Source organism: Tinamus guttatus, unplaced genomic scaffold, assembly GCF_059628265.1.
Source record: "Tinamus guttatus ecotype Peru unplaced genomic scaffold, ASM5962826v1 Tinamus_guttatus_pri_ptg000272l, whole genome shotgun sequence".
Taxonomy (NCBI): Eukaryota; Metazoa; Chordata; class Aves; order Tinamiformes; family Tinamidae; genus Tinamus; species Tinamus guttatus.
The window spans coordinates 416,065-428,605 of record NW_028288806.1 but is presented as its reverse complement, the minus strand read 5'-3'; the positions used below and the strand labels follow the sequence as shown (position 1 = coordinate 428,605).

Sequence of the window (12,541 nt, the reverse complement as noted above, 5' to 3'; positions counted from 1 at the left end):
GACCTGGCAAAATACCTTTGTGAGTGTTGTTTTTCTTTTTTTTTTTAAAGCAGTAATGCACAAAAGCAGTCAAGTACACACAGAGAACAAAGCTTAACAAAAATACAATCCATCAGGGCTAGCAGGAGAAATAATCAATAACAAGGGTGGGGACATGGGGGACAATCCTTTTCACAGTGTCTACTTTCCAACCCTTCCCTCAAGATGGGAACAAATAAGTATTTTGAAAGGGACCGGTGCTTCCAATTCCAGCTTCTTTGGCTTGGGCTGTTGCATGGAGTCCTCAAGAAGGCTTTGCCTCCTGCTTCCCTTCCCTTCCAGTCCTGTGAAAGTCCTACTCCAGCTCCAACTGAAGTCACAGGCAAACTTCCCATGTTTGGAACAGGATTAGTTCTCAGAAAGCTTTTACATTGATTGGGAGCAGGCAAAGCTAAGCAGAATTGACATCAGCTACAGCTTGCACCCTCCCCACAGATGCCCAGGAGGGAGCGTGCGCTCCAGTAGATTTTTTTGATTTTTCAAGGACTGAGAGAGAAGCTGTCCTGAGATTGAGAGAGAAGAGAAAATCAGTCCTTGCACTCTGGTCTCCCCCAATCCCACCTCTCCTCTCCCAGGACATGATCCTGCTCAGGGTCTCTGCCCACCACAGATTAGCCGGAACTAATTAGCTGCTTCTCTGTGGGCAAAAAGCCATTTGCTCTCTCTCCCTCAGTACTAGAAAAGTTGCAGCAGAAATAGCTCTATACATCTGCCCAGTTTCACAGATGTGCAGGATTCTATTTAGACAATTCCTTCATTTTAATTACATTTTCTTTTTAATATATTTATATATAATGTTCTTATATATATATATATATAAAATTAACACAATATTCACCATTACAGGCATTTCAGAATTTGTAAAGAAAGAAAAAAAAAGATTGATTGCACCTTTTGGACTCCGAATGAGGGAATCTCTAATGCAGACCTAAGTTCCTCTAAAGTCCTAAAGGTGAAAAGAGAAGTGCTTCACTCTTTATTAAAGGATAGGATGGGATGGGTGGCCCAGAGGAATGTGCTTTATAAGGCAAAACACAATCCTCATTCCTGCTCACCCTCCCTTCAAGGCAGCTCCCTCAATAGCTAACATCTACTCTTGCCATTTCCAGTTGGTGTGTCCCATCTTTGCCAGCCCAGATGTTTCACAGTGGGCAATGCTCCCGTGCTTGGCAGAAGCTCCACAACAACAACAACAACAACAACAACAAACCCTTTTAATATGGGCAGAAGTGAAATGAGCTGCCTTTTCTCACATTGCTAAAACCCCTTAGCTACTAAATCATGACTGAGGTCACCTGAAAACTCACAACGAAGAAGGTCTTTACACTCTTCACAGTCTTGGGGAACCGAATGTGCTCCAGAGTCTGAGGCATGAACTTGCATACACTGCTGGGATCTGCAGACGATGCACCATTCTGATCAGGAGGATCCTGCCATAATGCCAAGAATGACCAACTCCGCTCTCCCTTTTACCAAAACTTCAAGTTCTGGGCCTAAGTCTATTCCATCCTTCTCAGTGCTGCCAAAAAACTGAAACAAACCCAGAAACAAGCAATAAAATAAAATAAAATAAACCTCTGCCTTTCTTAGAGCCTCCAGTTTTGAGGGGTGGTCATAGAGGGCAGGTGTTTGATAGCCACAGTGTACAACCCCCAAACCCTGAACTTCAGAAGCTTCCAGGCTGGTAGAGTCTGCTACTTTAGGTCAACGTAAGGTCTCTAAAGTGAACATGGCATCAGGCCTGACCCTTAAGCTGATCTCAGTCAGAAAAAAAATGGCTTAATAAAGTGAAGTTTCAGGAAGCTGAAACCACACAATCAGCACCACTGAATGGAAGATGGCTTCTGTTTTCTGGCTTTGTCCAGCTATATTAAGCTGTGGTCCTTGAAGCCAACTAGTGACAAGAACCCACTATCAAGCATGACAAGCTGTACAGCAGTTTGGTTCTGGGGCTGGGCATAGTAATATCTGTGCAACAAACTAAGCAAATATTCCCAGTTCTGCAGGACCTAGCGCTTTACCTCAGCTCTTTTGATACAAGGACAGTCATGACCCTAAGCTACACTGATGTGCATCTGTTAAGTCCACCTAGCTACGCTCTTGAAATGAAATCAGCTGAAGGGTGGAGCTGAACTGTAAACAATGATGGGATCAAGCTACAAAATTCAGATCTCATTTGAGAAGCTCTGGTTAATTAAAATCCTGGATCTGAATCTGAGCTTAAATTCTGAAGCATCTTCAAAAACTACAGTTTGGATCCAGATTTTAACTGAGGCAAATTTTTGATAGCAAGTAAAATTCTCTAATAACTTCCTTCTTGCAAGAATTTTACCATTTACAGCAACAGTGTTATTACTTAATGGAACATCTTTAAGAATTAAGACAGAATATATATATACAAATTGCCAGGACCTCATTTCTTGCTCATAGACCAGCTTATATGAGAAAAAAGGAGGGGAAAAAAAAAAGGGATGGTCTTAAGGTGCCAAGGTTTCTTAACATTTTCTTTTTCTGTCAGTACTTTACTTTCTGAGTCTGGCTGGCTCACTCCCAAATGCTTTGGCAGTCAGAACTTCTGGTAACTAAGAGGATAATATAAATCCCTGCCCAAAGCAAACTGTTTCATTGACATCAAAATTTGGGCACCTTTTCCACTCCCATTACATTCTCTAAAGCCTTACCATAGTACCTGTATCACACCTTCCCAAGTCATTTGCCATTAACTCTCCTGTGGCAGTTAAAAGCTTTCCCATGAGGCAGTAAAAAATGTTCTTCAACGCTATGTAGAGGCAGCACAGAGTTTCATTAGCTATGAGGAACATGGAGACCTAGCAATCCCCTGCTTATAATGGGAGGCTGCAAAGGGATTTTTTTTTTCTCTAACACAATTGTCAAAAGCTGCATATTCTGGACCCACCCACCACTGCTTGGCATAGTAAAGCACTTGCTAACATCTTTTGGAGATTATGAACTCAAACAAGAACTCTGCACTATTTTCAGAATTAAAATTCTCTCGGAATGAAACATGGAAACTTAGTTCTCTACTCTGTTCCCTCTTATAATGAATTATACACAAGTGCAGAATACAACAGGGAGGATCACATATGCAACGGGTAGCAGGAGCAAAGCCCACTTTTTTCACTCTCTTTGGATAAGGCAAGAGAATATGCTGCTAAAGATATGTTCCTTGCATATGTGGCCACAGAACTTCTCAGAAGTGCTCTGGCATCTCTCCCCTTGAGAAAACAGAGAGACTGAAGAGAGAGCATCGTTGAGAATCTGGGCCGACCAGCCCAAATGACACTAATTAAGTGACACTTTCAATACAGCCCCAGACCACATGGGCTCACTTTACTAAGAATTTGAAAACAGCAGCACTGCAGCAGCTTTTAGCAGAGAAAGGTCTAAACATGCAGCCATTGAGAGCTTTTAACTCACATCCACTGTGGTGGCTGTAGCACTTCCTACCAGCTGCTCAGTTACAGTTTAAGCGATAGCCCATAAGATCCATCAGAAGGCCTATAGACTGAAAGATCTCCATGAATGATGGCCCCTGCAGACACCATTACAGGGACAATCTCAAAGCTGGCAGCAACACCTGTGTTCCCATCTCCTCCATAGTTACTAGTGACAATTAAATTGCAGAGACAGCACAGGCTGTGCCTGACTTTGCAATCGCCCACAGTCACATACTGGGCAAAAGATGAGCCTGCAGCTTACTCAGGATTATAATGGAAGCTTTAATTCTATTCCCACAGCAGCTGTTGCTTATATGAACACGTATTTGCCTGTAATGATAATGGCCCTTCAGGACACAGCTTAATTCACTTCAAATCTCCCTCTCAGGATATAGTTCATGATCTGATCTGTGGTCCTACAAATCACCCGCTTTACCATACTTCTAATCAATCTGAAAGCATACAGGGACAGGGAGGTGAAAGGCAGCCAAGCTCTCAAAGAAACTGTAAAAACACAAGGAGCGGAAATTTAAAGGCGGAAGATGCACCAGGGGGACACACCACACAGTCATGGTGAAAGAGCAAGGGTCACAGACATGTCAGAGTGCAAAAGGGCAAAAGCCCAGGGACATGCAGATCAGTAGATACCCTTGCTTTTCTCTGCTCATGGCAGTGTGGAGCACAGTTGGAGATAGTTGCAGAAGTCTTATCTGGCTTTAAGCAATGATGAAAATAGATGATACTGGCCTTTGCTATGACCATATCTTCAATTTCACTGATACCAGACTGAGTATCCTACAAGCCTGAGTGTCCTCTATCACTAGACAACCAACAACAAACCCCCTCACACCCAAATCTTGCCTGCCTAAAGAAGGTGCGGCTGAGCACAATAACATTTATGAGCAAGATTTGGAAGATTAAAAAAAAAAAAAGGCTTTTCCTGTCCAGCAACTTTTATTTTGGCCCTACCATGTGCTAGAAAGAGCACTCATTTCATGCAACAGAAGAGCTGGAGTCAGCACCTTCACATTGCATGTTTACCACCAGACCAGCCTGGGGTAACTGACACCATGTGTGACTTGGCCCCACCTGTTTCACCTTCTGCTTCAGCAATCACAGATCTCCTACACTGTTTACTTACGCTATCCAAGCCAGATTTACAAGAGGGACAAGATCGTACTTGTTGGGGAAAGAAGGAAGTATGCCCCAAACATCCTTGGCAGATGTGTGCCCTTGGGCTACAGTGATTCGGGACACTGTTCCTCCCAGCCCTGTTTTCTACATATTCCAGGATTAATTTAGATTACTTGTTCCTTTTTTTTTTTTTTCATAGAGAAGATGAGACTTTCACAGGGATTGTTAGACAACATAATGAGAAAAGTCAAATTCCTTTGGACTGGCTGACAAACAAGCAGAATGTGAGGGTCTAAGAAAGGGTGAGAAAAGGAAGGAAAAGGAACACGAAGGCCCTCCATAGCAAAATGTTTTGCAGGACACAGTAAAAGTGTTGGGTCCTTCTTGCACAGAATAATTATGACAAAAGCAAGAATGGCAACAAACTTGGTCTTGGCGTAGACCATCCCATCCACCAGGGACAAGGAGTAAGGGAAGCTGTTGCTATTCGATCTGCCTCCCACTTCGTCCATCCAGAATCACAGAGCGCCTCTGGGGCTGATAAAAGCAGCTGGTAGAGGTCTCCAGTCTTTGGCCATTTTTGGGTATGGTCATTTTGTTCCGCAGAGTGACCCCCTCGGGTGTTGTCCGCGACGTCTCAGACAGGTCGCTGCCAATGGGGCTTGAAGAGGTTGTCTGAGTAGGGCTCCTTATAGGTGATAACAACACCCTAGAGTCTGCTGAAGAGGATGGGTGGTCCATAATGGGGAAAGGGGGACTGAAGAGAATCAGACTTTGGGGCCTCCCAGGCCTAGATCTGTAGGAAGGCTTGGAGAACCCCGAGGGCCTCTCCATCTTTGAGGACTGTGGGGTGTCTCCAGCAGACTCACCCTCAGAGGTGCGCTTTCGACGCATTACAGGGGCATCCAGGCCAGCACTATGACTGGACTGAGACGGCTCTAGTGGAGAGTTGAGGCTGCCATGCCAAGAACAGGTTGAGTCCTTTTGAGCTGGGTCACTGTTTTCTTTCTCTGCTTTGGCTTTCTTCTCTGTCAGCGGGCTCTTTGGGGGCTCCGGATGGCCCCATGCTGCTCGGTGACCCTGCCTGCCAGCCTGCTTGGTGTCTGCTTCCTTCTTCTCTGCCGATAAAGCAGCATTCTGAGCCTGCAGAGGCTGAGGGATCTGGGTGTACTGAATCTTGGGTGGTATCACAGGCACAGCTCTAGCCTGGCACATCTTAATCATGAAGGAGGTCCTAACTGCTGACACACTGACAGGGGCAGAATTGCGACGGCCAGTGGTGGCATGGGCCACTGCTAGGTAATCCAAGTCTAAATCCACATGGGCATTAAAGCGAGACCCCCAGGGAACCCCTTTACTCACAGCAGGGCAGGCAGTTGGAAGGGATGGGACAGAGTCACTGCATTTTACTTCCTTTTGCCCATACAGGAGGTTCCCAGGGGCGGGAGGCATGGCAAGGCTCTCAAAGGTGAAGAAATCTGGGGCTGGAAGAAGTGAATCCAAGTTGAGGGATGATGGCCTAGTCCTCCCTTTACGCAGTGTGTCTTCACCTTTATTACTCAGCTGTGATTCAGTGGCAAAGCACAGTCCTTTGGTAACAGTCTGCCCTGTCAGCGCGGTGTTCTGACATGTGGATAACTCCTCCTTTGTGTTTTTTGTCTGTAAAGAACTGTCTGGGGTATTTTGGTATGGCAAAGACAGCTCAGGCTTTGAGCTCCAAGGGTTTTCTTGGCTTGTGTCCACTTTCTTTTCCTCCGGCTCTGAAAGCGGAATTCTGGAGAGTCCCTCTTGCTTGGCTGGCTCTCCCTCTCTGCTGAGGAGATACCTTGGTCCCTCAGGTTTCAAAGGCTCTTCTGGAGTGCTTATGCCATTTGCATCTTGCTTAACTTTGCCCATGCTAGAAGGGGAGACAGGTTGTGTTTTGGGCTGATCACAAGTCCCTGTCAAAATGTCACTGCAAGGTTGTTGCTGTTCAGTGACATTTGTGAAAGAGAAGGGGATAGTCCAGAGACTCATCACCGTGTCTTTACTATCCAGGGAAAGGCTGCGACTGAATCGTGGTCTAAGAGAAAGGCCTGTCTCTGTTCTCTGACTGTGTGGCTGTATCTCCTGTGTCATCTTTTCTTGAATGTCCTTAAAGGTGGGGGAATGGAGTGGGCTTGTGACCCACTGGTGATCCTCCCATGGCTCTACAAGTTCTAAGCTCTGCACATTATCTGTCCAGGTATCCTCTTCATCGTGATCACCAGCATCATGAGTTCTGCTAACAGCATTGCCCTCCTTTGGCTCCTGGATTCCAGTTCCACTCAGCACCTTGGAGGAGAATGCATTCCTTCCATCAGCAATCATTTTCTCAGGCTTCTCCTTCTGGTCTCTGGTAATATCATCCTCTTCCCTCTGCAGCTGGCAAATACTATCTTTTTCTCTCTCTGGCTCTGAACATGTTCCTCTGCAACATGAAAAATTTATTGGTGGAACCTCATTAAATTCTGGTTGATTATGAAGCTCCCAGTCCAGGGTGGGAGTGAGACATTCACTCATGCTGTCCTCCATGACTGGACCTTGGTTCTTTGGCGTAGCTGTAGCAGTCAGAAGAGTAGCTGGTTTGAGTAGGGCTGGAGCACAGCTGTGATGGGTGGTCACTTCAGACTGGCAGTTTGGGAGGTCATCCGATTGTTCTGCGCTGGTGGTATCACGTACAGGCTCCAGAGATGTGGTCTGTGCTGTTCTGCCTGCCAATTTCTGCTCAGGCAGATTTGGACCCTTCCCTGAGCCAGAGGAAAAGCTATCTGTGTGTACTGAAGAAGAGGATTCAGAAATTAGGCCTGTCTTTTGGACAGCTGCTGGCAAGGGCAAGAGCTCTTCAGGTTCAATGATTTTCAGTTCCTGCTGTATCTCTGGCCACAGTGGCTCTAGTAGGGCATTAGCAGGGTCTTCAGTCTGAAAAACAGAAGAAATGCCATGACTTGGAAACTTGTAACTTACCAGGAGACACCTCCTATTTTCCTGACAGAGCCCTATTAGAATAGACAGGCTTTTGGACAAGCACACTCATGGGATATATGCACACATGCACTGCTACCTGCCCAGCTAAGGAAATGTATCTATAAACAAGTGGGCTTATGGAAGAAAACATCTGAGGTATAGCCAGAATTATGCCTGAAAAGAGGCCTGTAGCTATGAGATTTAGGTGAATGAGTAGCTGGAAAATCCTAGACCGCTTTTCAGCTCTTCCCATTTAATGCTCCCATGGCATTGATAGAGATTCTACATTCGCAAATCACTGCTGGCAAATGCAGCATCACACTTCATTGTAATGAATAATCTATTTAAGGATCTGTGCCAAGAGATCTTTAAATAGCTGTCCAGAGATGAGTATCACTGTAAGGAACTTGGTGAAAAACCTCAGCTAGGGATACAGGGGAGGCCAAAAAAAATGTTAGAGTGTTTGGAGAATGGAGGAGAAAAGAATTGTTCAGGCTGTCCAGGAAATGGGACAACAAAAGCAGGAGAGTTAAGAGACAACTGGTCAGAATGATCAGACACCTGGAGAGTCTCATATCTGAAGAGACTCACAAAGTGATAGATTGCACTGGATGTAATTGCATAGTTACGGAGGGGGAAAAAAAAAAAAAAACAAGAGGGGATAGTAGGTAGCTGCCTAAAGGTAAATAAGTGGTCATGCAGACAGAATTGACATGGATACACGGTCAGTTTTTGACTCTTCTTAACCTAGGTCAAATTTTCCATGGCTAGGGACACACAGTGAAACTTTCAAGAGCTTTCTAATCACTATTACCTCTGTCCCCCACTGTTTTTTTCTTTTACCTCACAGTTGCTTCCTTACCAGATCTCTTAAACTCAACCCTTCCTCTGTTTTAGCCTTCTGGATGTCCTGCTGGCCACAGGTGGCTTCTGAGGAGCCTTCTTTCATCTTGGGCTGCCCTTGTTCTGCCTTGTGTTCAGGCAGCGGCCCATTGCAAGTCTCTAAGGTTGGTACTGCATCCAAGCTAGGACTTTGGTCTGGGGATTGTTGGGGGCTGCTGCTGCTGCTTGCGCTGCTGCTTTGCCCACATGTCTCCTGATTTTCCGCTGCTGGCTGTGGAGTTTCTAAGGACTCCAGTTTCCTGTCTGCCGCCGACTCCTCAGGATGTGAACCTGGATTAGAAAGACAAATCAACTGTGTAGCTACTTGAGACCAAGAGCATGTACCTGACAGTGGTCCCTGAGAGAAAGGGAGTTGTGCTGGTTCAACTTGGCATGAACAAAGCTAGGCAGCTTTGGCAACCCTCTAGGCATAACAGGACATTGCTATGAGGAACCCACTTGCTCAGCGTTATCACCACAGCATGCACCAGCCTGTTTGGTCACTATCATCGCCCACCTCAGCACACACTGGTATCTTTCCTACCACATGAGCAGGCTACAGCAGCCTTGAGGCCACTGGGGCAGCTAGGACTGTCCCTAAATGTCTTTTACCTCTGGATTCTGCTGCTGTCAGGGCAGGCCCAGGCTGCTTGTCCTTCCTCTCTGGGACCGGGTTTGTCCTTGTGTGGCTCCCTGCTTCCAGGACAGTGAGAGTTGGGTTCTCAGGCACCAGAGAAGACAGTTCCTCGAGGCTGGAGAGCGAAGGCTTGTCCTTGGCAGACACACGGCACGGAGTGCTGTTGGTGCTGATGACTGCGGATACCCGGAGAGGGACAGAGACAGCAAAGGGCTCTGAGATGTTCAGGGCTTTCCGCTGGTGACGAGGGGAGGCTTCCAAAGGAAAGAGGCTGCTTGGAAAGCCTGACTTGGCAGCTGTGTCTGAGGTGTAGAACATGCGGCCACTTTTGGGGGAAGTCTGCTCGTTTTCAGCATCTTCTGCTGCCCGGAAGACCTTCAGCTGCTCGGGGGGTGACTTTGCCTGTGATGCCCATGGGGCACCTTTCTCCCCACTCAGCTCAGAGCTTCCTTTGGCCCCCACAGCAGATCCTTCCTGCTCCCACTCATTCTCCTTGCTGAGGTCGTATGAGCTACCTGTGCCTCCTGTCCGTATTTTCATCACCGGGACAAAAAAACCTCCAGTAGTCACTGCCCGTTTGAATCTGCTTTTCTCGTCCTCCCCTAGAGCAGGGAAGATACAAAGGTGTCAGTGGGAAGCAAAACACCAACAGTAGCTTTTTTTCTGTGAGGCTCCCATAGTTCCTCAGAGGGAGAGGAGTCATTGAGCATCTTTTAGGCTCCAGCTATGGGTCCTTCTTCACATTTGGCAAACAGGATGCCCTTCAAAGGGAAGCATCTTTGAGTTTCATTAGAGGCCCTTCTGAGTCAAACCCACGAACTCTACTGCTGGTGAGCAGTGCACACCAAGATCACAGCCCAGGGCTATGTGGGCTTATTTCACACACTTGTCACAGTGTTATGCTATTTACCTTATAAATGGGAATTTTGTGCCTACTGGAATAATCAAAAATTGGATCAAAACAATCCTGCTGCTAATGAAGACACAACCAGGCACAGTGATCATTCTCAGACACACATACCAGCGTAAAAGTATACAGATACAGGTTAAAAATGCATGCACACCAAGGCAGAGGCACATGTCAGAGGACTTGCCATAAACACACAAGAATATACAACAGACTCAAGTAAGCAAAAGACAGACCCACAGCATACATGGAGGAATAGGATACAGAGAGGCCCAGCCTTTCATTCTTACAGCATAGATTATGTATCTCACCTTCCACGGGCAGGGAACACAGTGAGTCCATGCTCTTAGCAGGCCGAATAGTTGCTTTTTCTGTGGAAAAAAAAATAAGTTTTAGAAATGGGCTTCAGATTCTGCAGCTTTGCAGGCTTCAGCCCATAAAGAAGAAAGGCTACATATAGACAGGCATGCCAGACCAACATCAAAGCTACTTTCTATTTTCAAGCACACTCCCTCTGTATCCACACCATGCATCTTATTGCCCACAACACTTGTCCACACAGCTGGGGATCAGCTAGTGCTAACAACAGCTTTGCACCTGCCACACATGTGCAGAACTATACTTAACCCAGCACCATCTCTACCGTGAAACACTTATAAGCATCTCCAAAACCATTTTGCTCCATTCCATCCCTTATCACATCATGCCATTGGTTCTGAGGACTTTTTCACCAAACTGACATTAAGGCCCTCTCACCTGTCACTTCTTATAGCAAATGTTAGGTTATTTTTACATCGCACTCCCAGATTGTTCCACTGGCATGAGCATATTCTGCCTCAAGCAAGTGCTCTGGGAAATTTATGAGGGAGGGCAATAAGGTGCCTATTTTCCTGGTCATCCTTACTGGGCGTACATGTCTGGAAATAAGCTGTCATTTGTCACAAGACACTCTACAGGTCTGTTCCTGAGAGGTTTTGGAAGGGCTTAACTGTTACTGCTCTGAAAAGCAGAGAAGGGGGGGGAAGGGAGCTGGCAAGAAAGACAAGTTAGTCACTGGCAGCCCAAAAAGGATCAGTGGAGCTCTGGAAAATGTCTGGGAGCAAAGTTTGCTATTTACAATGCTATATAAAGTATGTAAGGCAAAAAAGTGATTTGTTTATATAATTAAGGGTTCTGGGCCTGACATTCACATGAGTCCAGGAGAAACTCCAGCTACTTTTCACATTTAGATGGAATCCTGGCAACCTTTTACATGCAAATGGCATGATGTCCTGAGCACCAGCTCAGCATTCCCAGAGTAACAGAATTCAAACTGTGAAACTCAAGTTTCATGTGGCTCACAGATTGCATGCAGGGACACAAACTATGCTAAGGCACGTTCTCGGTTTCAATAGCAGGGCGATCTGTTTCCTTACATTAGGTTGTAAATAGAGAGTGCACAAAAATTCAACACTAAAGTAGAGCTAATCAAAAGCTTCAATTCAGGGTCTGTATCTCTGCAGGGTCCTGTTATGATAACACACAGCCTCCTTCCGCTTAGCATTGTGCCTGGAACAAGGCACAACCCCCACCATCAATAGGCTCCCAACATTGTTGAACATCCTTGGGTTAGCACTATTTTGGGGCACAAAATTCCTTATCAACCTGAGAAGCTGGTTTGATGTTCAAAATAGGATGGAAAGCTATTCCGAGACCTGCATGGGCATCGTGTGTGAGGCTGTCTGCATGTGCAAAACACACGGCAAGGCAAGGGGCCAAAAGGAGTTGGATCCAGCACTTGACTTCACACTCACATCTGATTCATATACAGCCACTCTTGTATGAGGTGCCAGCTATTGTTGCCAACTTGAACTCTTTTAAGTCTTGCAATGTCTGGTAGCATTCCTCTAAACACTTGTTCTCGAGGTCATAGGCTTTCATAGGCTTATGTAAAAGTCACACCTTCACACCTTTACTGTCTTTTTTAAAACCAAGTTCCTAGTCCTGGATTTTTTTTTTTTTAAAAAGGCGATATAACACTAGACCTCGAATCACTAAATCCCTTAGGAAATCAGATAAGAAGTTATATCTTCATTTAAATGTCTTTGTAAGTCAACTTCATGTTTTTGAAAACTTGACTCATCATTTCTGAATGCTTGGAATTGGCACTACCAGGCAGGTTTCTGGGAAGCACAATGCTTAATAAATTGTAGCTCAGGAGAGGTTAGAATTTGGGATCATAGCCAGGAGGAAAAACATCTTTTTCCTTGTAAATTCTGCAAAAGTAATCACTTCCCTCAGAGTGCTGAGAGACAGCAACCATAGGAACTTACAACACCTTGTTTATCACAAAGATGCCAAACATTATCAGTTATTTAATGCCCTTTAGTGAAAAGATAGTCATTTACCCAGTGCTGTGTAAAGAATGATAGGAGCTAGAGGCTGACAGGAGAGGAAAAGTGGACTAATCCAACCCAACATAACACACGGCATTTCCTAGTCCCAAAATGTGTCAGCTGG

General features: G+C 45.6%; 1 protein-coding gene across 1 annotated transcript in view; it reads right to left on the bottom strand.

The window, feature by feature from the left end:
* Window positions 1-4,702: 4,702 nt before the first annotated feature.
* Window positions 4,703-12,541, bottom strand: part of ARHGAP31 (Rho GTPase activating protein 31) — a 56,782-nt gene continuing 48,943 nt past the window's right edge. Inside the window, exons 9-12 of the mRNA XM_010227467.2 lie at window positions 10,354-10,413; window positions 9,111-9,737; window positions 8,479-8,789; window positions 4,703-7,571 (exon numbers count right to left, since the gene is read on the bottom strand). Coding sequence (XP_010225769.2) covers window positions 5,115-7,571; window positions 8,479-8,789; window positions 9,111-9,737; window positions 10,354-10,413 — 3,455 coding nt within the window. The 3' untranslated portion in view covers window positions 4,703-5,114. The remainder of the gene's footprint in view (window positions 7,572-8,478; window positions 8,790-9,110; window positions 9,738-10,353; window positions 10,414-12,541) is intronic.